This window comes from Protopterus annectens, chromosome 13.part0 (genome assembly GCF_019279795.1).
Source record: "Protopterus annectens isolate FY-2018-M chromosome 13.part0, PAN1.0, whole genome shotgun sequence".
NCBI classification, from domain to species: Eukaryota; Metazoa; Chordata; order Ceratodontiformes; family Protopteridae; genus Protopterus; species Protopterus annectens.
This window is the reverse complement of record NC_056747.1, coordinates 1,059,102,748-1,059,130,013: the sequence shown is the minus strand read 5'-3', so window position 1 is coordinate 1,059,130,013 and position 27,266 is coordinate 1,059,102,748. Positions and strand designations below refer to the sequence as shown.

The 27,266-nt window shown below is 42.6% G+C and overlaps 1 protein-coding gene across 1 annotated transcript in view; it reads right to left on the bottom strand.

Moving 5' to 3' along the window:
- FBXL20 (F-box and leucine rich repeat protein 20) overlaps positions 1-27,266 on the bottom strand; it is a 2,487,640-nt gene that overhangs the window by 289,899 nt on the left and 2,170,475 nt on the right. The window contains exons 11-13 of the mRNA XM_044055052.1: positions 26,154-26,284; positions 25,923-25,983; positions 293-337 (exon numbers count right to left, since the gene is read on the bottom strand). Coding sequence (XP_043910987.1) covers positions 293-337; positions 25,923-25,983; positions 26,154-26,284 — 237 coding nt within the window. The remainder of the gene's footprint in view (positions 1-292; positions 338-25,922; positions 25,984-26,153; positions 26,285-27,266) is intronic.

The following is a 27,266-nucleotide window of genomic DNA, read 5'->3' as shown; positions in this document are numbered from 1 at the left end:
ACAGGCATATTTCTTAAATGACTTGGCATGTAAAGTTATCCACAAAGCTGCATCAGTCACCAATTGGACCAACAGCATTGACAGACAGGAGTACAGAAATTAACACAGTTTTACAAGTGTTTCAGTAATAAAGAGCAATGAAATTATTGGGTCATCAAAGAGCAAATTAATAAATATTAACGAACAAATGAGTACCCCAGAGTCTGCGATCTTGGCAGATCTCTTACATCAGCAAAATAAAGCTTAGCTTGATACAAATGAAAAGGCTTCTGTTAAAGTTCAAACTCTGTACCTGAACACATTCCTCCAAGTCCATCTTCTCCAACTCGTGACAATTCTACAAACACAGAAAAAAAGTTAAATGTTATCTAAAAATGCATTTATCCCCAAACTTATTACCTTTGCTATGTCTGTATGTCTTCATTAAACTATACTGTCACCAAAGCTACAGATTTCTTTCATCTGCCACAGACACTAATGTGACACCTTCAAACCCAGTTTCACTGCAGCCCTCTCAACATCTAATAGTGCAAAGCAGGTGAAAGCAGTGCATGTCTTTCCAGCTGGCTCCTATTAAGTGTCAAATTAAATCAATAAACACTGCATTCACAACCCAGACTAATGAATGGCAGTATGTTGGGGGTGCTACCAGTGGACAAACTCCAGCCCTTACCCTTGTATGTTTCTCCACTTCACATAAGACAAGCACTAGCAAAACCTGACACTGAGTACATGACCCAGTCATCAATGCTCATCAGTCTATAAACTACAAAATGCTGACCCTATTACCTAAAGTACTCATTTCAACGGTCACATAATAACACAGTCAAAACGTCTACAAACTTGTTTCCAGACCACAGTGTAACTAATTACATAGATAGTGAAAACAAAGAATCCATGCACAGAGCAAAACAAATCAGTATGCATAATTTTAAAGTTGTTTCAGGGTTCAACTTTCTGTTATTTAAAAAGTTAACTTGTGAGTGTTTCTGCCATTTCACACTGAGCAAACTGATCTGTGATATATAACATTAAGTATCCTGTTTTTTGCTTATATTTATGAGTTATTTATAGCACTTTGTTTGCTGCATACTTTTCTAGCTAGTTTCACTGTGTGTGGTATAACTGGAAATTGTCTACATTTATTAAGCATCTGTTTGGGTTTTTTGTTCCGATTTCCTGCCGAGGAGTGTATCATATTGTTTCCCACCCTTCCTCCCTATTGCTATCGTATTCTTATACCTGGTGGCTTTGCAGTTGCCTGCCCCTACTGTAAATGTGATCTGGGACATTCCTTCCAGTCTAGTATCATTACCTCATTCTACCTAATCCAGGCAGAACATTTGAGAAGGCCAACCCCACTTAGTTTCTGCTCCTCCTTTCCCCTTTACGAAAAAAAAAAAAAAAAAAAAATCTCTAAGCTTGTTTCCTGCCTTTCCTGTAAGTAGTCTAGTCCAGATACAGATTTGCTATATCTAAGACTGTTTGTAAGCTTCTGATCCCCCAAATCTTTCTGTGCTGGAGGGAAGCCTTCTAGCTTAATTTTGTTTCTTAGAATTAGCCAGTTTTTTTTAGTTTCAGCACTCAGATCTGTTTCTTTGAGCTTAGCGCTTCTTCAGAACTCATTGTAAGCACTAAATAAACTACAAATTACTACAGCACTCAACTTTCCTCACTTGTCTAGAGGAAAACAGTTTTTAGTACTTAATACATAAGCACCTATCCAGGCATGACTAAGGGTCAGCTCCCAGTGTTTTCTCCTGTCTACCTGATGAATCTGGGCATCTTGGGGCAATGCAACAATTGCCTCATGTACACAGACAACCCTCTCCTCCTACCACCCAACACTACAACCTGTGAGAGATGCCCTTATAAAGCCAACCTGGAAGCAAAGCGCTCTTCAACCAAGACTGGACTAGACAGTCAAGAGGAGAAGGTAAACACTTGCACCACACCGCACTTCATCACATAGTCCCTCAAAACCGACATCGCCAAAACACACACACACAGAAACACAACACACACCCCTACATTTGCAGAGGCTCTCAATAAAAATCTGCCCAAGCAACAGGGACCTCCAAAGCAGAAACGCAAGCAACCTCCACCCCCATCCCAACCCAAATGAGACACAGCCCACAAACTCAGTGTGCCACTCAAACACAGCCCATAAGGCATAACAACATACCCAACACTCCAGTCATAGGTGACTATAGTCAGGCACACTGATGTTCCACTCATCAGGCTAAACAAGGAGAAAGTTACTGTCAAGCTGCCTATCAGGTGCCAGGATCCACCACATAACGCATGCACTCAGCTCACTCCACAAGTAAAAATATGACTCTTGTCATTGTCCATGTCGGTGTGAATGACCTGAGATGCAACTCCCTGGACTACATGGAGAGAGACATGGAGGAGCTGTCCGACCTTGTAGCCCAGGCAGGTATGACCCTAGCCCTGAGTAGCATCCTGCCATCACCCAGAATGTTACCACAGTACAAGAACAAAATGATTGACTTCAACAATTGGCTAAGCTTCTGGTGTCATTCTAAAGGGATCCAGTATTTGTCTGCCTGGGATGACATGATCGACAGACCACGATGCTTTGCTAGAGATGGCCTGCATCTGTAGCCCTTGGGATTCCAGATACTGGCTAAGGCTGTTGTCACCCCTATAGTGCCTTTTTTAGATAAGGTTCAAATGACAAATTCACCACCATAACAGGTACAAGCAAGCAAAATCTGAGGGTAATGCTACTCAATGCTAGAAGTCTAAACCTCAAAATGCACTCACTCGAGGCACTCTTTAAAATGGAGATCAACATCTGTGCAGTGACAGAGACCTGGGTTCAAGGCTCCAGATACCACCCCTGTATTACTAGGCTATAATTCTTACTACACCTTTTGGCCACCTAACCTGGACCAAAACACTAAAGGCGGAGGCGTGTGCATATTCATTAAGGATATCCACACCTCCAGGCTAGTTGCTCAGCATAACGCATCCAAGATTATCCAAGTGCAACTAATTCTGGGCAAGACCGCAATCCAAATTGTAGCTTGTTACAGATCCCCCACCATGCCCCAAGATTCCCACTCCTCATTTCTTGATACACTGGAAAATATTAGGGTACAACGTAACACCCTAATAATGGGTGATTTCAACTATCCCACCATTAACTGGGAAAACTACTTATGTACCAACTTCTTGTGCTCAACGTTTTCTAGAATTCATAAATTCCAACGCCTTGGATCAACTTATCCACACCCCCACCAGGGGCAGCAATATCCTAGACCTGGTCATTACCAACATGGGCAACCAGTGTTCCACACCAGAGGTCAATTCCTCATTGGTCAGATCCAACCACAAGCTAATCACCCTAGACATCCACATCCCACCCCCATCCCCCAATTAGGGAAACCACCGTAAAAAAAATTCTCCAAAGCCAACTTCACACTTCTTAAGACAGAAATGGCAAACTTCACGACACCCATGCTGACGGATAATAGAGGTACAACTGCTGAATCCTACACAAATGCACTTTATAAGCACTTACTCGAGTACATGGATTATGCAATCCCTAACAGAACCAAGATGCTAACCTCCAAAATAAGGAAGCCAATCTGGTGGTCCCCCTGTCATAAACAAACTCTATAACAGAAGAAAGAAACTGTTGCAAAAAAGAGTAAAAATCCCATGATTGGAGGAACTCCCTGGTCAGCCTCAGTAAGAAGCTGAGATCCCTCATGAAATCTTCCAAAGCTAGTTACGAAAACAAAAGTCACTAATTCTAAAGACAACCACAAAACATTCTATAGCTATGTCAAGAATCTTAATGGTAACACTCATATCTGCTCTGAGTTACAGCACAATGGCACAAAATATACAGAACCAACTGATACTGCCAACATCCTGACAGATAGGTTCAGTGCTAACTTTACCCCCCTCTCATCCCCTAAAGGGCCCATCTCTATACTGGAAGAATGCAAAGTTCCTGTAATCGTGGCTGCACAGGTAAAAAACACACTCTCCAAAGCCAAGAACACAGCATCCGTGGGACCTGACAACATCCCAGGCTGCGTTCTACATGAACTACAGAACGAACTGGCACCCCACCCAAGTACTATGTTCAGTCATAGCCTCACCTCAGGCTTTGTGCCCACTGAATGGAGCACGATGACGGTTATCCCACTCCACAAAGGGGGAGCCACCACAGACCCCGGGAACTACTGCCCCATTAGCCTGGTCTGCAAGGCTATGGAAAGTATCATCATGGAGCTTATAAACAATGACACTGGTAATCTCCAAACTCTGGACCCCACCCACTTCAGGTTTGTAAAAGGCAGATCATGTCCCCTAAACCCTGATAGACTTCTTTGAAGCGGTCACCAAAGCCGCAGATGAGAGTAAGGTGGTTCGCACAGCCTATCTAGATCTCGCCAAGGGTTTCAACACCATCCCCCACTCTGGAGTTATAGATAAACTCACTAAACTAGGTATAAATCCCTATGTCACAAGATGGGTTGCCAACTGGCTCACTGACAGAACCCACACTGTGAAAGTGGCAGACTCCATATCCAACTTCAGACCAGTGACAAGTGGAGTACCACAGGGTTCAGTCCTGGGTCCTCTCCTGTTTGGTATTTACTTCTCTGAAGTACAGGCTAACACAGATGACTGCAAACTAGGAGCCATAATCAAAACTCCTAATGATGTGGACATCCTACAAAAGGGCCTCACTGAGACAGATGTCTGGCATCAAAGCCATGGCCTCAAGCTCAATGCCAAAAAGTGCACAGTCATCCCCTTTTGGTAAAAACTCTGTACCCATGAACTACCACATAGGCGGGAGTCTACTTAACACCAAAAGTGTGATAAGAGACCTTGGGACACAGGTGGACAGTAGACTCTCCTTTGATAATCACATTGCCACAGTAGTCAGGAAATCCTGCTACGTGGCATACGTGGCACACTTCATCACAAAAGGTTTCTCATCTAGGAAAAAAAGAGGTCACTGTTCCCCTCTACTCGTCAATCATTAGACCCATTATAGAGTACAGCGCCTCTTTTGGTATGTACCTAACAAGACATCTACAACAACTGGAAAGGCCGCAGAAATACCTCACAAAAAGGATTACCAGCCTCAAACAGGTGCCCTATGCAGACCATCTCAAAAAACTCCAGCTTTACTCCGTCGCATATCACCTACTCAGAGGTGATCTCTGCCTAACATACAAAGCTATGTCAAACCCAGAGCTGTTGCACATGATCCACTTAAAGAAATCCCAATCCCTCCGACCTACACGCTCTAGGGACCTAAACCTTGTCACCACAATAAACAGAACATGCTGGAGGCATAGATTCCTGTCCCAGAGACTTTCCATACTAACAAACTACCTATCTGTAGCAAACAAAGCTCCTCATCAGCACTCTTCAAGAAAAATCTTGATGATTGGATGGGAGATAGGAAAGTCACCCAGTGGATCACTTCTGTGGCTCTGCTCAACAGGGGCACAGGAAAATTATTTTCTTGGGTGGCGAAAACCAGGGTACATTTTGGCTAGTCTTATATAGGCCCTAGGGCCAATAGCCTAGTACCTACCTATGAACCTATAATATTTAATCTGTCTGAGATCAATTAGCTTGCCAAACATGAAGCTAAGTACTGTGCAAATTTGGAGCTTTTCTCCATCAAACTGGTACAAAGATTGTTGCTGTAGCTTGAACTGCAACTTTCCTCTGGTCCAGAGAAGGACATGTAGTGAAAGATGTACACAAAGGCACCAATTACTGCAGTGAAAAACCATATACACAGAAGAGAACAAAGCAACTGGAGACTGCTATATTCCATGATCCTTGTTTATACCAAGGCAACAGATTAAATGAGAAGACAGGCCTCTCCACTTAATCCTTTCACCTACACAGACTTAAACATCTGTACGTCTGATAAGTGCTCTAAACACAGACATCGCATATGCCGCTTGCCACGAGTCCCATGACATGTTAAGAGAATGCACTTCAGAAAAGACCTTACAGAATATTATCCATCAAATAATCAAAACATACCACAAAAGCATAAAAAAAAGCATCAAGCATGACTCACAATGCTACCATATAAACACAAACTTTTTATTAATTATGATATTGAAAAACAGCACTAAAATGCCTTGCAACAACTTTGTTACTAAATAAAAATAAACAATAAAATCCTATTTGATATTTTTCTTTAGTTATCTAAACACAATGATGTGATTTAGGAACAAAGAAGTTATAAGACAACTGTGCTGAGAGGCCATTACCACATTTAAAAGTACCCACCCCTAGGCCTTGCCTCCCTTTTCGAGGATGGTCAGGCCAGTCATACCAGTGGTGAATTTATGAACAATCCAGTTGTCCAGATCCCTTTTAAGGGCAGAGTGTGTGTCATATTGCTTAACTTGGACAGGAAGTTTGTTCCAGAGAAGGAGTAGGCACTGGAAGATAAGTGTATCCTTCCACTTTGTCTTATCTGTCAGCTAGATTTACATCCCTGGCCCTAGAGTTATTCAGGACTGTTTGAATTTTGGAGAGTTTCTGGACTTTTGCATCTCTTATAGCTCTACAAGCTAGTCACATATCACCCCTAAGGAATCTATATGAAGCTGAATATAGAGATAAAACCTCCGGTCTCCCTTGGTAGCTCAAGTCTCTTACGCCCACAATATTTTCAAGTAAAAACCTCTGGGGTCTTTCCAACTGTTTGATATGCTTATTAAGCTACCTTCCAAAGGGGACATTGTATTTAACGATGAGTTTAATCAGGGCAGAGAAAAGGGAGGTGAGGACCTCTTTTGATCTTGAGGAGATACCTTTTGCTATTCCTAAAACTATTACAATATGATGATCAAATGTGAAGGAGCTATCGACCTAAGTATTGGGTCTCTCTACCCTTTCATTTTGAAGTGGTGTGTTATCTATACTATTAGCTAGAAAGTACAGTTTCGTACCTACCATAAATGTAGATGTTCAAGTGTTGACACTGCTGCAGTCATTACACTAGGGTTATCCTGCCGTCACGCGGTCCCGCAATCGGCCAGAGCTCCAAAGTCTTGGTCCAGCGTCAGTTGCTGTCCCCTCCTCCCTGACGTCAGTGCGACAGGGGTATAAGATGCAGCCAATGCAATTTTCTTCAGTTTTTCTTGCCCCAGATGTCAGGTGCCCCCAAATAGGTAGGCAATTCAAATTGCTAATAAACAATACAAAAGAAAAGCAAACAACCATTTTTAGGTTACTCCCCATAGGTAAAAAGGGTAGATGTCCTAGGTAAGTACCAGAAAGTAAGAGGGGAAGGAGGGAGGGTAAGCTGGACTGCAGCGGTGTCAACACTCAAACATCTACATTTATGGTAGGTACAAAACTGTACTATGTTCATCGTGTGACACTGCTGCAGTCATTACACTTGGGTGGAATCCCAAAGCTGAGGTTGGGAGGCTGGATCTATAAGGCATTAGGGGCGGCTATAAGGCCCTGCAGTACAGCAGTGGCGAAGCCAGCTCTGGATTTGGAGTATAAAGGCAAATGGTAATGTTTGGTGAAGGTATGCACAGAACTCCATGTTGCTGCTTCCAAAATATCCTTGGTAGGTACTCCTCTGAGGTAGGCAGTTGAAGTGGCTGTTGCCCTGGTGGAGTGAGATCTAATGCTGCTAGGTACAGTTTTCCCATGGTGGGTATAGCAAAAACATATACAGTGTCCTATCCATTTTGAAATAGTCTGCTTTGAAATGGCTTTTCCCTGTGCTCCTGCAGCATATGCTACCAATAATTGCTCAGATTTTCTGAAAGCTTTGGTTTTGTCCAAGTAGATGCGTAGCTGTCTGTGAATGTCCAAAGAATGTAGCAATTTCTCCCCTCTGTTCTGTGGTTTTGGATAAAAAGCTGGCAAGTAAATAGTTTGGTTCAGAGCCACACTTGATACCACCTTTGGCATAAACGTAGGGTTAGTTCTTAAAGACACCCTGTCCTGGTGGAAGATGAGGAAAGGTTTCCGCTGCCATTAGTGCCTGTAATTCTGAAACTCTTCGTGCTGATGTAATTGCCAGTAGCAGAGCAGTTTTCCAAGGGATGTATTTTATTTCTGCTGTATTAGCTGGCTCAAAAGGAGGTAGAGTTTATTTTTCCAAAACAAAGTTGAGGTCCCAAGTTGGTGTAGGTGCTCTACGGGGCGGTCTTATGTTTTTAGCCCCTCTGAGGTATTGTTTGAGCAAATGATTACAAAAAATTGGCGGATCCGTGTTGTAATGAGCAGAGATAGCTGAGGCGTGGATCTTGATGGATGAAAAAGAGAGGCCCTTGTCCAGCATCTCAGTTAAGTATTGCAGTATCTGAGGAATGTTTGGGACAAGAGGGTCAAGGCTGTGCGCTTGGTTCCAGGCACAGAATCTCTTCCATTTATCCGAGTATGCTTTCCTGGTGCTAGGCTTTCTGGCCTCCAGAATGACATCCACAACAGCTTTGGAGAGAGGCATTGCTTGCTTGACTAGGGAATTTTCCATGCAGCTAGGTTTAAGGTCTTTAGCTGGCTGTGAAGTATCTGATTGTTGTGCTGTGTCAGCAACTCTGGGATTTGAGGCAAAATCCAGGGTGGTTCTTGTGCCAAGTTCTTTAAGATTGGGTACCAGTGCTGGCGTGGCCAGTCTGGTGCAATCAGTATCATTTTTGGCTCTTCCTGCCTGGCTTTTATGAGTACCTTTGGGAGGAGAGGTAAAGGAGGGAAAGCGTATACTTGTAGTTTTTTCCAGCTGAATGAGAGGGCATCCACTTTCCATGCTTGTGGATGGTAGCTTCTTGTGCAGAATTTCTGTAATTGGCAGCTCTTTGGGGAAGCAAACAGATCTATGTCTGGGCTCCACCATTTTTCTGTTATCATTCTGAATATTTGTGGATTCAGTTTCCATTCGTGTGGGTCCATAATGTTTCTGCTTAGGTAGTCTGCCAGTGTGTTTTTCTCTCCTGTAAGGAATTGTGCTTGCAGATGAACTTGGTAGTTTAGAGCTGTGTTCCACAAGGTCATGGCTTGTCTGCAGAGGGGGTAGGAGTGTGTGCCCCCTTGCTTATGTACCACATAACTGTGGTGTTGTCTGAATTTAGTAGTAATTGTCCTGGTTGCAGTAGGTCCTTGAAAGCTATAACAGCATTTTGTACAGCTAGCATCTCTTTTTGATTGATGTGGAGATGTCTTTGCTCTGCGGGCCACTCGCCCTGGATACATTTTCCTGCCATGTGTGCTCTCCAGGCGTAATCCGATGCATCTGTTGTCAGTGTTTGCCTGGCTGTGGGTTGAGTGAAAGGCTGTCCCTTGTTGAGGTGACAAGCTTGTGCCCACCATCGAAACTCCTGTTGTAGGCAAGGAATTAGTGGTATAACTGTTTCCAAACTTTGACAGTGTTGAGACCATATGCTCTTTAGGTACCATTGTAGTGTCCTCATATGCAGTCTGGCATATGGAATTAGTAGTATGCAAGATGTCATGTAGCCCAAGGCCTGCAGAATTTTTCTTGCAGGGAGTTGGGTCTTTGTTGCCATTAATTGAAAATATTGAGTCAGTTGCCCTTGCTTGTCTGGCGTGAGATAAGCCATCTGGGCTGTTGTGTTTAAGCAGGCACCAGGAATATTATTTGTTGTGAGGGCACTAGTTTTGATTTCTTTTCGTTTACTGTGTACCCCAGGCAACTTAACTTTTTTACGTACGCCAGATGCTTTAGTAGAATGTCTTTGCTTTCTGCTTGAATCAGGCAGTCATCTAGGTATGGATATATTTGAATTGCTTTTTGCCTGCAAAATGCAATTACTGGTGCCAGGCACTTTGTGAAGACCCTGGGCGCAGTAGATAAGCCAAAGGGCAGTGCAGAGAATTGATAGTGCATTGAACCAGCTAGAAATCTGAGGTATCTTCTGCAGTTTTGTCTGATAGGGACATGCAGGTATGCCTCTGAGGTCCAATGTCACGAGCCAAGCTTTCTTGCCCAGCATGGGAAGAAGCTGCTGTAGTGTCAACATCTTGAATTTTGGTACATCCAGGTAAGTGTTTAGTGTAGACAGGTCCAGAATGGGTCTCCAGGCTTTGTCCTTTCTGGGAACCAGAAAGAGTCTTGAGTAAAATCCTTGTCCTTGCTCCTGTGGTTGTACCTTTTGAATAGCTCTCATTTCCATGAGTGCTGTAATTTGTCTTTGAGCCTCTGCCCATTGATTTGGTGGCAGATTGGCATTCCTTTTAGCCTTGGTAGTGTGTGAAAATGTAACCTGTAACCTTGAGATACAATGTTGAGAACCCATTTGTCTTTGGTGAAGCAATGCCAGTTGTGATAGAAAAGTGCCAGTTTTCCTCCTAAGGGGCTGCCAAGACAGAACTGTTTGGCAGCTGTAGTGGAAAGTCATTGAGTCTGTTTTTTTATAAGGTTGAGGCCTGTCTTCTCCTTCTTTCTGGCCTGGTGTGCCCCACTGTCGAGGCCTGTAAGGCCCTTGTGTTGGACCTCTACCTCTTGGATGTCTGTATCTACCCCTTTGAGGTCTGTCTGTGACTGGAAAGGACCAAGTCTTTGTTGGCCACTTTCTGCTAAAACGAGGAGGCTGAACCTGTAAGAAATCTTTCACCGTTTGCATAGATTTTGCCTTATCCTCCATCTTCTTTAATACCTCCTCTGCCTTAACTCCAAACAGCACATCCCGCTGCAAAGGTGCATCCAATAATTTTACCTTAACATGATCTGGTAACGTATGTTCTTTTAACCAAGAAAACCTTCTAATGACAGAGCCTGTAACTGCTGCTCTACAGGAGGCCTCTAAGGAGTCAAACCCACATTGCAAAGTATGTTTTCCCACTTGTTCAGCAGCATGCAATAAATCCTGCATTTCTTTTAAGTTAGGAGAATCTGAATCGGGAAGCATCTTTTGTTTCAACTGAGACATCAAAAATTGCTGATATTTTAGCATGTGAAACTGGCAATTCAAGGCTCTCATTGCTAAAGTTGCAGACGTATATACCTTCTTTCCCCATCTGTCTAAAGCTCTGGAATCTCTGTCAGAGGGAACTGGGTTTTTTGCTGATGAGGCCTTAATCCCTTTGGGTCCCTGAGAAATAGTTTCAGGGTCAGCAACAAGGCTTTTGTACAGAAATTTGTGAGAGTCAGGGACTCTGTAATATCTATCAGGTTTAACTGGGGCTGGGGGTAAGGAGTCAGAGTTCAAACTGGATTCAGTGTACACATCATCCACAATGTCTAGAAAGTACAGTTTTGTACCTACCATAAATGTAGATGTCTGAGAAGTATGCATCTGCAGTCCTAACATATGGGTTGTCCTGCCTCAGGCAGCCCTTCGGTCGGCCGGATTCCAAAGTCTGGGTCTGGCCTCGGCTGATGTCGCACTTCACCCGACGTCACAGCTGCTGTGAATTGGGTATAAAGGCATCAGCCAACGCCATTTTCCTCAGTGTTTCTTGCCCCAGATGCCAGGTGCCCTCTAGGAAGGCTAAATTTGGATAAATGCAAAATATTCCAAATAGTAGAGAGCAAACAATATAAGCATGTATGTACATATATACAAACAAATACACCATAATAGATTCCCCCAGCTAGCTACAAGATGGGCAAATACCCTAGGAGTACCACAGAGGGGAAGGAGGGTGGGTAATCCTGACTGCAGATGCATACCTCTCGGACATCTACATTTATGGTAGGTACAAAACTGTACTATGTCCTTCAAGGATGCATCTGCAGTCCTAACATATGGGTAGAATACCATAGCCAAACTGGGGGAGGAGGCACTAAGATGATTATGGTGTAGTTAAGATCCCTTGCAGAACAGCAGTTGCAAAACCTGCTCGGGATCTGGAGTATAAAGGTAGATTATAATGCTTGGCAAATGTATGCACGGAGCTCCAAGTAGCAGCTTCTAAAATGTCTTTGGTAGCCACTCCTCGTAGGAAAGCTGTAGTAGTGGCTGTAGCCCTTGTGGAGTGAGGTCTGATGTTTTCTGGAGTTGCCTTTCCATGAAAAGAATAACAAAATCTAATGCAATTTCCTATCCATTTTGAGATTGTCTGCTTTGAAATTGCTTTTCCTTCCATTCCTGTTGCATATGCTACCAGAAGCTGGTCAGTTTTTCTGTTGGTCTTGGTTCTGTCCAGATAGTAGCGCAATTGCCTGTGCACATCCAAGGTATGTAGTAATCTTTCCCCTGTTCTGTGGGTTGGGGAAGAATGCTGGTAGGTGGATTGCTTGGTTCAATGATACCCTGGAGACCACTTTTGGCATAAAAGTAGGGTTGGTTCTCAAGGACACTCTATCCTGATGGAAGATAAGGAAGGGCTGTACTGCCATTAATGCCTGTAATTCAGAAACCCTTCTTGCTGAAGTGATTGCAAGCAGGAAAGCAGTTTTACAAGATAAGAACTGTAATTCTGCTGTTGCTGCTGGCTCGAAAGGGGGAAGTGTTAACTTTTCCAGCACAAAGTTAAGGTCCCATGTAGGCAAAGGTGGCTTCCTTGGAGGCTTTACATTTTTAATTCCTCTCAGAAACTGCCTAAGTAGAGGATGAGAGAAGACTGGAGGATCCATGTTGTATTCTGCTGAAATTGCTGATGCATGAATCTTAATGGAGGAGTAAGACAGGCCATTGTGGAAAAGTTCTGCTAAATATTCCAGGATGTTAGCTATGTTTGCTAATGATGCATTTTCTCCTTTTGCTGCACTCCAAATGAGGTATCTTTTCCATTTGGCTGAATAAGTCTTCCTTGTGGAGGGTCTGCGAGCCTCCAGGATAATGTCCTTAACCCTCTGAGATAAATCTGGGTTACTTTGTTTTATGTAATGTTCCAGGCAGCTAGCTGCAGTGTTTTCGAGTTTGGATGTAGGATCTTGTAGTTGTTCTGTGTTAGCAGTAAAGGAACTAGAGGTAGAGGCCATGCGTGTGTCCGAGACATACTCCTCAGTAGCGGGTACCAATGCTGCCTCGGCCAGTCTGGAGCTATCAGGATGATCCTTGGGTGATCCTCTTTGATCTTCAGTAGCACTTTGTGCATCAAAGGAAGAGGTGGGAACGCATACGCTGTCAGGTTTTCCCAACTGAAGGATAGGGAGTCCACCTTCCAAGCAAGAGGGTGGTATGTCCTTGTGCAGAATTTCCTCAATTGGTGGTTGTGTGGGGATGCGAACAGGTCTATTTCTGGTAGTCCCCATTTCTTTGTAATGGTTTTGAAGATGTCTGGATGCAGCATCCATTCGTGGGCATCTGTGGTAGTTCTGCTTAATGTGTCCGCTAGTATATTTTCTTTTCCTGGCACAAATTTTGCCTGGAGTTGAATGTTGAGGTTCAGGGCCACATTCCACAGGTCCATTGCCATCTGGTATAGAGGATATGAGTGTGTTCCTCCCTGTTTGTTGATATACCACATGACTGTGGTGTTGTCCGTCCTTATCAGCAAATGACCCTGTTGAAGAAAAGGTCTGAATGTCTGTAGTGCCTGTTTCACTGCCAGCATCTCTTTTAGATTTATGTGAAGGTTCAGCTGGTCTTGTGTCCATAAGCCTTGTATACACTTGTCCACCATGTGTGCCCCCCAGCCTAGGTCTGAGGCGTCCGTGGTGATAGTCTGGCTTGGGTGAGGTTTGTGGAAAGGCAGTCCTCTGTTCATCTGACAGGCCTGAGTCCACCACAGGAATTCTTGTTTCAGGCATGGGATTATTGGAATCTGGGCTTCTAGACTGTGCTTGTGTTGAGACCATACATTCCTTAGGTACCATTGCAACTTCCTCATATGCAGTCTGGCATGTGGTATCAATATTATGCATGATGCCATGTAACACAGGGCTTGCAGGACTTTCCTTGCTGTAATCTGGTTCTGTGTTGTTAATGCCATGAAATAGAGTGGTAGTTGCTTTTGTTTTTCTGCTGTGAGAAATGCCATCTGATTTGATGTGTCCAGTTCTGCACCCAAGAATGTTATCCTTTGGGATGGTACCAGCCTTGACTTTTTCATGTTGACTGTGTATCCCAGGGCTTGCAGTAGTTGTATAACCTTTTCCAAATCTTTTGTTAATTTGGTCTTGTTGTCCGCTTGTATCAGGCAGTCGTCCAGGTATGGGTAAATCTGAATTCCCTGTAGCCTGCAATGAGCAATTACTGATGCCAGGCATTTCGTGAATACTCTGGGCGCAGTAGATAAGCCAAAGGCAATGCTGAGAATTGATAATGCTCTGATCCTGCAAGAAATCTGAGGTATCTTCTGCAATCTGGTCGTATAGGGACGTGCAGGTATGCCTCCTTGAGATCTAGAGTCACCAGCCAAGACTCCTTGCCCAGCATGGGAAGAAGTTGCTGTAGGGTCAGCATTTTGAATTTTGGAACAATGAGATATGCGTTCAGAGCGGACAGATCGAGAATAGGCCTCCATTGGTTTTCTTTTCTTGGTACCAGGAAAAGTCTGGAGTAAAATCCTTGCCCTTGTTCCATGGGAGGTACCTTTTCTATAGCTCTCATCCTTAGTAGGTGGTTGATCTGTTGTAGAGCGTTTGTTTTTTGGTTTGGTGGTAGGTTTGGCATTCCTCTCTTTTTTTGGTAGAGTGTGGAAGTGAAACCTGTAGCCTTTGTCTATTGTCTGTAAAATCCATTTGTCTCCTCTAATGTAATACCAGTTTACGGAAAATAAGGCTAGCTTTCTGCCTAAGGGTGCTTCCAGTTGTTCCCTGGTAGGCGGTATCAGAGCCAAGTCATTGTGTCTGTCCTGTGGAAGTGGTCGCAGCTGGATCTGTGGCAGTACTTCTCTGGTTGTTAGGCTGCCACTGACGTCCCCTGTAGGCACCTCTGGATTGACCTCTGCCTCTTGGGCGCCTACTTCTGCCTCTCTGTGCTCTGGAGGTGTCTGGAAAGGACCAATTCTTCGAAGGCCAATTTCTACTAAACCTTGGAGGCTGGACCTGTAAGAAATCCTTGACTGTTTGAACAGATTTTGCTTTTTCTTCCACCTTCTTTAGCACTTGCTGTGCAGGGGAACCAAACAAACTTTGTTTCTCCATGGGAGCATCTAGAAGTTTTGACTTTACATGGTCTGGTAAGGATTGTTCTTTTAACCATGCATGCCTTCTAATCACTGTTCCAGTCATAGCTGATCTAAAGGAAGCCTCCAGTGCATCATAGCCGCATTTTAAGGAATGATTACTGACCTGCTGAGTGTTATGTACCAAATCCTGAAGGGACTTACTGTCTATAGGTTCAGGAGAGGACAGTTTTTTATTTAGCTGGTCTAACAAAAATTCCTGATACTGAATCATGTGGAATTGACAGTTTAAGGCCCTAGCCGAAAGAGTAGCAGAAGTATAAACTTTTTTACCCCATCTCTCTAATGCTCTAGATTCTCTTTCAGAGGGGAGGGGGTTTCTGGCAGAGGCAGCTGCTATAGCTTTGGGGCCCTGTGAAATGGTTTCAGGATCTGCAATAGGAGCCTTATACAAGTGAAAGTGTGTGTCCGGGACCCTGTAATATCTATCGGGCTTGGCAGGGGCCGGGGGAAGAGAGTCAGGGGCAGTACAAGCATCATTATATGCATCATCATCAACTGTTAGTACTGGAGGAATGGCTAAAGGCCTATGCTGTGGTAAATGTAAAAAGGTCCTTAGCCTTTTCCTTGAATCTGAGAAATCCTGGCCCTGCCATTGAAAATGCTCTCTCATAGCATGTAAAGTTTCCCCAAAAGAAAATTCCTCAGGAGGAGAGGCAGAAGGAATGGAGTCTTCTGCATCAGAATCCTCATAAGGGGAATATGGGCCTTCTGGAGGTTCTGAGTTTTCTGAATCATCCGAGGAATAGTCTGAAGAAACTGGATCCGGGGGCTCTGCTCTAGGCCTCTTCTCTGGAGGGGGTTGAGAGGCCCTGTCAGGGTGAGGTTGGGATCCCCTGATCAAAGAAATGAGATCCTCAGCCAGGCTGAGCATTTGGGAACTAGAGGTAGGCCTGTGTGAAGGGGTTTTAGCAGGCAAGGCCTTAGAAGATTTAGCTGCTTTAGCCCTAGAAAAAGCCTTGATAGACATAGATGCAGGGGGCCTAGCAGCTCCACGTGCAGGAGTAGATATGTCTAAAGGAATAGTATCTGATAAATCCTGGGTACCTGCAACAGCAGTGGAAATTTCAGTAGCAGATTCAGCCATGCTGTGAGAGGCCTCGGCTATAGGAGGCATGCTTTCGGCCGAAGGAAGAACCGTGGACTCGGTTTCAGCCGAAACCGAGACACTCGCGGTTGGCTTAACCGTGGTTTCGGCCGAAACCGCGGACCGCGAGTGTCGGTCCTTTTCCTTACGCTTTTTAACTAATTGAGAAGTCGGAGTCTCCGACGGCATTTTGTAAGCAAAAGCGGGACCAAAAAACTCCTCTGCAAACTCCGACTGACGTCTAAGTGTCCGTCGGTTGAAGGATGCACAGGCTAGACAAGCTGCTACGTCGTGGTCTGGGCCTAAGCAAGGAAGGCAGTAAGAGTGGAAATCCTTATGAGGTATTTGTTTCCCACAAGTTAAACAGTTATTTACTTTTTCTGACATCAGCTGAGGCAAGAAAGAGTCCCCAACGGGGTACTTAGCTTTTTAGAAGTCTTCGGTAGTAGTAATCTCTGGATCTGACCGACCAGCACTTGCGAACAGCTTCTGCTTCGGGCACCGCGCGGCAAGAAAGACTGAGGAAAATGGCGTCGGCTGATGCCTTTATACCCAATTCACAGCAGCTATGACGTCGGGTGAAGTGCGACATCAGCCGAGGCCAGATCCAGACTTTGGAATCCGGCCGACCGAAGGGCTGCCTGAGGCAGGACAACCCATATGTTAGGACTGCAGATGCATCCTTGAAGGACATCTTGGCGGGATAGCAAGGGGTCTGTGTTGAGGCAAGAAAAGGAAGTCTCTGAGCCTTTTCTTGGATTCTGAGTAATCCTGACCTTCCTAATGGAAATGCTCTCTCATGGTATGTAAGGTCTCCCCAAAGGAGTAATCCTCAGGCGAAGAAGCTGACGGAATTGATTCCTCAGCATCAGAATCCTCATAAGGGGGGTAAAGAATATTCTAGGTCCGAGGAAGAGTCAGAGGAAATGGACACCTGGTCAGAAGATTCATAGTCTGCATTCTGTCTGGGCCTTTTATCAGGAGGGGGATGGGACCCCCTGATCAGGGTGATTAGGTCCTCGGTCATTTTTAGCATCTGTTTCTTAGACATGGAAGCCTGTCCTGGAGAGAGTTGTGTCCGTTTCTTTGCTTTTAAGGGGGACTTAGAATTAACAGAGGGTTTTTAATGGTTAACTGGGTAGGTCTGAAAACACCCTCTGTAACTGTGGATTGCTCAACTACTTCGAATCCCTCTGTAGGTTTAGGATCGGTAAGCTGAAGGCCTAGTGCGTCTGAAGGCTCAGCCAGCTCCACGTGGGAGTCGGATGCGGTCTGTGGTTCTGTGGAAGCAGTCGTCAGGGGCTGCGTAGGCACCTCGCTGAAAACCGGAGAAGTGGCGACCGGCCTAGTAAAGGCCTCGTCATCAGTTTTGGGCCTCTGATGCCTGTCCTTGTCCTTGCGCTTTTTATGCATTGCGGTCGTCGGAAGTTCCGATGGCATGGTGTAATTGAATTTTCTACCAAAATAATGTCGGGCAAAATCAAACCGACGTTTAATAGTGCGCTTGTTAAACCTAGCACAAAACCGACAACCAGTGACGTCGTGGTCAGGGCCTAGGCATGGAATACAGTAGGAGTGGAAATCCTTATGAGGTATGCGCTTCCCACAAGAAATACAGATATTAACTTTTACTGACATCGGTCTGAGGCAAGAAAAAGTTTCCCCAATGGGGTACTTAGCTTTTTTAGAAGACTTTGGTTCTGGATTCGGAATGAAAATCTCAGGAGTCGGCCGACCGGAACTTGCGAACTGCTTCTGCTTCGGGCACTGCGCAGCAAGAAAGACTGAAGAAAATGGCGTCGGCTGCATCTTATATACCCCTGTCACACTGACGTCAGGGAGGAGGTGACAGCAACCGACGCCGGACCAAGACTTTGGAACTCTGACCGACTGCGGGACCGCCTAACGGCAGGATAACCCTAGTGTAATGACTGCAGCAGTGTAACATGATGAACATCTAGGGGTTACTTACTGAATGCTACAATGTTGCACTTTTTAGCTTTGAGTTTGAACCCGTTTACTTGTACAGAGATACTGACAAGTGTAAGCTCCTGTTGGGAGTGCCTGTAAATCAGAATGGGACATGAATACAACTCCAAGCTTACAATCATCTACAAACTTTGTTAACCTGAGATTACTGTTTGATATACACAGATCAGATAATGGAAAAAAAGGAGACCCAGTCCAGATTCCTGAGGAACTCCACTGGTCACCTTCATGCTCTCACAGCATGCAACTCCTACTGTGCGAGAGCTGTTCCTAAGCCAGTAGGCTATCCACCTAACCACATATGCATCAATATGGAGTCCATTCAGCTTGCTCATTGTATTTGCATGTGGTATGGTACTGAATGCCTTAATGTCAAGGGATACTGTGTGAACAGCTTGCCCACACACTGCATCTTGGGTAACCTTCTCAAAGATGTTCACTAGATTAATCAGACAAGAACAACCACTGACACAGCCAAAATGCTGGGGGGAAAGGTCAAATAAGGCTTCTGATATCAGAGTTAGTTATGATACATTCCTCATCTTTGTATACAAGACTGACAGATCTGCAACTCCCTGGGTCTGTGGGTGGGGTCACCCTCGTGGAGTGAGATGACAGCTGTGCACCACACCTGTGGGGCAAAGCCAGTTAGTATGCTCAAGTTAAAAAGGTTCAGGAGGGGGGTCTGCAAATGCTTAAGTGCTATTAATTAAGGCAAATGGTGCAAAAAGTGCAAATGGGTATGTTGTCAGGTCCCTCGTCATTTTGGAGAGTTCTTTCATGATGGTTTGTGGCTTGATTCCAATTAGAATAAGTCATCTTAGAATAGAGGTCTCTGGGGTGAAGTTGACACTAAATTTGTCTGCCAGTATGCTGGCAATATTCAATGAATTAGGGTAGGTAGAACCATTATGAATAAGTTCTGTGCAATGTTTTGTTATTTCTCATTTTCCTGACATAGCTAAAGAAATACTTGTAATTATCTTTAGCTTTGGGAGCAAGTCCAAGTTCATAGAACACCTTCATTTTTCTGATGTTCTTTGTTCGGCTACATAGGTTAAAGAGTTTCTTCCTTTTATTATATAGTTTATGTAAATTCTTGTGGACCACCATGCTGGTTTACTTTTACTTGGATCTAGTTGGAACTGCCAAGTTAAAACATTTGTCCAGGTGAGAGTAGAAGTTGTCTGCATAACTCTCTGCAGTATCAACATTTTGGGAAATACCATTATACTCGAATTTGGAGACTTCATCACAGAACTGTACGAGATTTATATGTACAAGAACTGTAGTTGATGTAGATGTGAAAAGTCCCTGAATTCTGCGATATTTGCTTTTGATGACTTGGACACTGATGCAGAAGGTTACTTGTTTCTGGTCTGACTTGACCATTGAGAGGAATACTTTGGGGGTAGTACATACTGATGCTTTTATGACCAAATCAAGTATATCCTGTCATCTAGTAGGTTCCTTACTAATTTAGTCCAGAAATTTCTTGCTTATATAATTTAAGAATTTTTTTGTGCATATGTTACGTTGGTGGTATAGGTCCCCCAGTTTATCACTGAGTAGCTAAAAATCACTTAGGATAACCACATTCTTACTTGGGGAGTTCATCAAGAACAATTAGGAATGTTTTTTTTTTTCCAGAGATACAGAGGAAGTCTTGTAGCACTCTGTGATCTGATAGATAATCCTACTAAGTGAGATCTGAATCTCTTTAGGCTTTGCTTGTGGGTCTCTAAGTATCTGTCTAAAGGTAATGTGGTCTCTAACAAATATGGATATGTCACCAAAGTTTTCATCAGATGTAAATGAGTGGTAAAGCACTTAGTTTGAAACAGCTGCCCAGCTGTTATTTATTTGACAGTGCCTCCATTTTTACACCAAGTGTTCTCCTTGTGTTACCGTGCTAAATAGCAACAGCATTTTATAAATTGTTTCAAACACCACCAGCAACTTTACAGTTATAAAGCTCTGTAAAATAAGTTATAAAGTACAGAAAACACTGAACAACTAAAGTGCATTGTAATACAAGCACTTTCCTTTTTTTATATAAATTTGAGCTCTCCTGAAACCTTTTTGAAAGGACCCTTTATTCTACCTGTGGTTTAGTCACCAATCAGGTCTCAATTCGCAGATTCCAGTGTTGACTTTTTTTAAACACCTTTACTTATCACTTATGACACAGGCAAACATACATTTGTATACAAGAAAACAAATCTTGTTAACATACTCACAGTTACAATTACTATACATCACATACATTCTTTTTTATTCAATCAATACAACTTTACATAAATTTATCAATTCCTGTCTCTCCTTAAATATCACTCCTCCTCTGAAACAATATTCTGCATGCATTGTTCCCACAGCTTCAATTTTTGTCTAAAATCCTACTTATAGTTCTTTTATTTTTGTTACAATATTCAGTATTTCAAATAATGTTGGTTTAGACTTTCACTTCCATTTTCTAGTAATTGCTTTCTGGCAGCCACCAGAATTAAACAAGGCCTTACACTATGTCTAGACAATTCAGATCCTGTATCCCAGCTGAAAAAAAAAAAATTCCTTAGTTACGATTCTTGCTCACCCAATATTTCTGACAGAGTACTCTGTAGGGAATTTTTAAAGTCTGCCACTTCATTACACTCCCAAGATAAATGTTTCCCAGTTACCTCTGTTTTCCCTATCACACCTGTAATGTAAATATTTCAAGGCATAGGAATAAAAGCATCTGAAGATGTATACACTACTCATGGCAACCAATTAGCAAGAATTTTCATTTTCACAAAGACAATAAACTTGCTTTATATCAAATAATAAGCCAAGGAGGAGATGTGCAACTGCAACCTACAAGACCAGAAGTAGCACCGCAGACAGTATATCAGCTCTTATTCAAAGTGTGCTAACTGTTCTGAAAAGGTTCAGAGTGCACACACAAACTAAATAAGGGCTACATCGAAAGAAAAAAAAAAAAAAAGGGATGAAACACCCTTTCAACCACAGGAAAATACTAACAAATAGTTCAGTTGTCTGGATGGCACTGCAAATCCCAATCACTATGCTTTGTCCTTATTTCTAGTCTACTAAACAGCTGATAAAAGGAAAAGCTGAAAATCTCTTGCATCTCTCACCAGTGTTATGAAAACATTATTTGATATAATACTGCTCCCAGGTGGTCATAGGTGGTAGTGAAGCAAAGGATTGCAGAGAGCTGTAACATAAACGAGGGCACTGGAGCAGATAACGATCACATCTTTGTACTCAGAATGTTTGTGCTGCCAAACATCATTTCTTTGAAAGTGTTTCCACTAAGATTCTGTGGATTGCCTTGAGATACTTGAATATTGCTCATCCTCTGCCTCATTTAAAACTAAACAAGTTCATCTCTATATTGCTTCAGTTGCACGTCATGTACCATTTTGTCGCTCATCTTTGAACTGACTCTATTCAGGCTGTGGCCAGACAAAGCTTATAGAATGGCAAACAATATTCTAGATTAGGTCTTTCCCGCTTGACTAAGAAAAGAGAAGATAATTTCCTGTTTAATTACTTGAGATACAGTAAACTCCCTCTTATCCATGACCTTAGGCTGAATAAATGAATGGCTGGTTAATCCAAAAAAGCATACAAAATTACATTTACGGGTAGTAATCAGATTAAAAATTATGTATATATGTTGTATTGATTACCAGTGCTCTTATTTAACTTTACTTTCTAGATGAAGTAAAATGTTGTTTCCGAGTACAGTGCAATGGAAATTTGATTCATGGAAAAAAAAATCTTGATGAAAATATGGCTGGTTAAAGAGGAGTCCAGTTAAAGGGAGACCAGATAAGAGGGAGTCTAGTGTACTTCTTCGCATGCATAGCAGGGTTGCACCAAACGTCTCTGCTGCTTTCTCACCCTGCCAGCAGATCTACTGTGGCTGTTCCCAGCTACTCTTCATCTTTCATTGTTGTTCCTTCCTCTCTAAATGCATACTTCTTTTTAGTGAAAAAAAAAATGCCACATTTTCCCACTACACTAATCTTGCCAAGTCTTTTCTCATCCTTTTAGCATCATGAGACTTATTGCAACAACTACTCAGCTCCAAGATGCAGAATAATAAACCCATTACTATGACCCAGATGAAATCAGTCTGGAGAGGGTGAGCGTGCGCAGCTAGTATCTTGGATGTGTAGCAGAAAGCAGATCAAGGGCTGGAGATGTGTACCCATCAAACAGCATGTACTCCCTGCTGCTCTCTCAACAAGTGAAAGCACAGAAATGCACGTCTCCATTGGCTGACACTGTGGTAGTACTACACTCTAAGGTAACATACAGGTAGGGTAAAAGTAAAAGCCTGATAGCTGCCTGGATAATGACACCTTTCACAGACCAGAGTCACTTATTGAAGACAGGATCTTTATGGTTAGCATACACAGGATGAAAAAGAAGATAACTTGCACAACTTCTTCACCAGGAGCAAACTTTTCTTTCCCAAGTACGAGGTCACATATGAAGACACTGGATAGAGAAGGCTCTAGGACTACCCTTGTAGTAACACAATGGTTACCAGTAGCTACTACCTATGTTCATTTTAGATGCAGAATGATAATTATTACTTAGCTTGCTTCATAGCAGCAACTGTTTAGAATTGCCTGTGTCATCCCTGACATTTTGCACCAAAAGCAACCACTCCAGTTATATCTTCTTGCCCCAAATGCATGTACGGCCATAGCTAAAAATATTTTAATTCCAAAGACTGAATATATACTACCACTTACTGTCCTTCATTCATCTAATACTCAAAAATTTAAAAGTGCAGAAAATAAGATATTTAGATTAGTCCCTCCAGCAGGCAAAAAACATCACTACTGAAGCTTATTAGAAAAGGCACATTGGCTTCCCATTACAAACAGCACCTCCTTTCTGCTTAATACACTAATATTTAAAATCTTCACACCTGGCTACTGCCATGCTCTTAGAACAATGCTGCAAGTCAGAGAACCAAACTACTCCTTTAAAAGTAGCCAGAATGCACCCTCACTGTTGTCAGACCTAGACTGAAAAGTAGTCACTGGGGACAAAGCTTCCTCTAAAATAGGAGCAACTAAGTGGAACCATCTACCAGCAGAAGTTGAAAAAAAGAAAGGCAGCACTCTGCAATCATTAAAAAATATATAAAAATTCCTTCATAAGGAATATACGTTTGCCAGTTTTAGCAAAACTGGCTATGTAATTTCAATTACAACTCTAGACATTCATTTTGTAGCAATCACTATGTTAACCTGTATGCACTGTTTCATATAAAACTTATCATCTCTAATACTGCATAGTTTGCAAGCATTTGTTTTAACATATATGCCTGTTTTTCATTTGTCTTAAACCCTGTACTACACTACCCTGCCTTTATGTTTGAAACCTTGTACTGCTTACTGTTAATGCCCATCTGCTGTACTTTGCACCCATATTAGAACTGAAAAGGGCTGGAGACCAGTTCACTCACTTGGTTATCAAACTGAAATAAATAAATAAAAGTTACGGTACGGCATTTCTCAAACAATCCCTGCAAAAACACATGACCCAAGTCTCTTCCCTCTTCTGTGATATTTAGGATGATTACATCAAAATATGCAAAACAATAACTGAGGAAACTGAGTACAATATTGCAGTCTAACATTAGTATTATACACTATGATCCAATACCAACCACCACCTTATAGTGTCTACAAAACCAAAAACATGTTTCTAAGAAAAATAAGTATATATGTAAATACAGAATATAGCAATAGGATACTGACAGGGCCTTAAGAAGGTAATCAAGTTTGTAAAAAGCACAATAAACTTTGACTCCATCTTTAATTATATTTGTAGGAAAAGGAAACAGAATTAAGGGCACCATGCTAATTTTTGCTAGTTCAAAAAGCTCTAAAGTTAAGCTGGATGTGTTTATAAGCCTGATTAGATTCAGTTTGGAATAAAGACAATGACCTATGGTATTCACATAAAAATAAATATTTAAAAGGGGGGCTACAGAAATTGACTACCGGAAAAAAGCCATCAAGTCCTACTACTCACACCATGAAAGAATAAAAAAATATTTTTCCCTGACCTGTGGGAGGTAAAAAAAAAAAAAAAAAAAAAACAGTAAATTTCTTCACAGTCTTAACATGATGGATTTTTATGAAAATGCCTGAAGTCTGCAGAAGAGCAGCAAGTCCACATGACTGACATTAAAAAGGACTTTCAGTAGCGCTGTGTGTTTCTTCAAAAGTGTGCTTGAAAACTGGATCACTTTCTCACCGTATATTAAAGTTAGTGGCAACCTGGAAGTCTTAAGTTAAACGTAATCACTTTAGAGACAAGGGCTACAAGCAATCTAGGGATGGCAGGTACTTGCTCCGACATTTTATTGCTTGCATTAAATTCAACATTCTTTTCCTCCAAGCCTGCCAACAATCAGCCCAGTCTTTCCATAAGTCCTGAGCCCCATCAGAGATGGCCATCATACAGGTAAGTCAGAGGAGTTTGTGCCCCTGCCCATGCTCAATCTCCAGCCTGACTGCTGAGGGAGGGCATCTTTGTCCCAATGTTCTAAGGGCCTGGCTTCATCATGGGCTTGTATTTGCTTTAAGATGTATCCCAGCTGCCCTCAAGCCACTGGAAACCTACCTCAATTAGAGCACAGATTATGGTGATGATGTCTTATTTTACGGTCCCTACCCATGTCCCCAGGTAGCTGACACAAGCAGTGCGTAACTGTGACAGACCAAATGCCTTCCTCGTGTGTGTGTGCTCCCCCACACACATGCTCTTGGCAGCTACCATCACTGGCTTGGTATTGTAAAGCTTTCATTCTACAGTTACGGCTGATAGCAATGGGTAAATATTCTCTTGCATGGAAGCAGTTGGCCACTGAAAACACTGAACCAGTGTAAGCTATTAATTTCTGCTGACCCAGCTTTCCTAGCATGTAAGACAATATTTAAATAATCTCATGCCAACTTGGTCAGAGTCAAGACTAACTCTAACACTACAAAACCAGACTCTGTTTGCACTGTATGATTTGATTCCAAGTTCTTTCAGCTAAAAACAAGTACATTCTCTTTAACACCTTTAGCCTGTGTCCTAAGAGAGTCAAACTTGCAAGACCTGCCCTTAGTTCCAGATCTGTTCTACAGCACACAGACCACGCGAAAAGCATAAATAGGACTGCACTTCTTAAAAAGGGAACTGACACACAAATTAATCATTTACTGTTGCAACACAACTCACTAAATCTGCCATTCAGTCAGTCAATTAACTAAAATTAAATACCATTATGGACGTTTGTTTTGCAGCGGAAAATGCCCATCGCATCCTGTAATGTCAGATGATATGCTACACAAGTAAATAGTACAACGCCTAGGTAAAACATCCTTGGCTAAAACGAGAAAACCCATCTTTTCTCTAGGGATGTCTCTCATACACTACGAAACTTCAGATCTGTAATATTAAATTTGCAGGCGTGATGAAGTACAGGCCTCACAACTGGGAGTGGGCACAGAGAAGGGGGTTTGCCCCTTGCAAATAGTGGCAGAATAATACAGTGCATTTTCACTTTCTGTTTCAGTGAAATGCTCATTTAGTGCTTTATTTTCAGCAACTTGAGCTCCAACAAAAGTGATTCTGCAAACTACCCTGGATTCCTTTAAATACCATACTGTCTTATGCATGCTCTCATCATCTGTAGATATAAGAACTTTAATTTTTTGAGAGAAAAAACACTTACCCGAGCCAAGGTGATGAACCCATTGTCTGTTAACTGTGAACATCTAGCGACTTCTAATATTCTAAACAGAGTAAAAACAGACACATTGCTGTTAGATGTGCAGTTATATTTTTATACCATACTTTCCCAATTACTTGAGTCAGCAAAAGCATTCACCCCAAGTTCTCTAAGACAATATTAGAACTTGGGATACCTTGCAAAAACTGGCAAATAACTCATCTTTGAACCTACCTAAGTTTCTGGCAGTTCTGTCCTAATGCATTCAAGATGGCATCAGTAATATTCGAACAACCTGAGATGCACAAGGACTGCAGTTTATGACAGCCCCTGCATATCGTGATCAAGCCCTCATCTGTGATTTGCTGTAGGAAGAAGGCAAGGAAAAAAATGGTAAGAATAAAAAAAGCCACTTAAAGTCTGATTACCCTAGCTATAGGAAAGTGTGTGTTGCATAGCACACTATCAACTATGTACAAAGCAGCACAAAGGGCACATGACAAGAAAAAGGAAAATCAGAACCTATGAGGCATAGGGCATGACCGGTCTACTAAGGTCAGGCTAGGTCTCACAATGGTAACTGTTAAGTGGACTGTAATACGACTTACAGAAAAATGCATTTCCTATAACACTCGTAAGAAAGGCTGGCACCTCCTGTTTTTTTTTTTTTTTTTTTTTTTTTTTTTTTTAAGAACTAAGCAGGGGTTAACTGAGCACTAGTCTTCCTTGCAAATAGCATTACAGAAAATACAGATTAGTACACAGCTCATCAGGAAGTATTGGGGCAGCACCATATTCACAAAGTGAAAATACGCACTTTCCAACATTCTTAACAACTGCTTTCACATTTACTGCAGAAAAGGAGCTCTATAGTGTGTGGCAAGATAAAGTACAGTTGTGTCAAATCTCACTATAACAGTAGATGTCCTCTTCACTGTTGCATTATTCCTTACAATGGGGATCCCCTGCCAAGGGCAGCCCAATGTCCAGCCAGTATACAAAAGCCTAAAGCATATGGCATAGTTGCGATTTTTGGACATACCATCTTCAGAACTAAAAGCCCCAGTAGGAATGCCAGTCCAAGGATTAAGAAGTACCAGGCACATCCAGAAAGGAAAAAACCAGGGGAGGAGAAGGAGAAGGAGTGAATACCGCAACAGTGAAGAGAAGGACATCTACCGTTATGGTAAGATGTTACACAACTGCACTACGTACTTCCATTTCACCGTTGCAGTATTCCTTACAACAGGGAGAATGCAAAAGCTCATGAAGAAGAGAGGGAGGAGGAAGGACCAGCAGTGCCATCTAGAAACCCATGAAGGATGGCCCTAGCAAAACCAGCTCTAG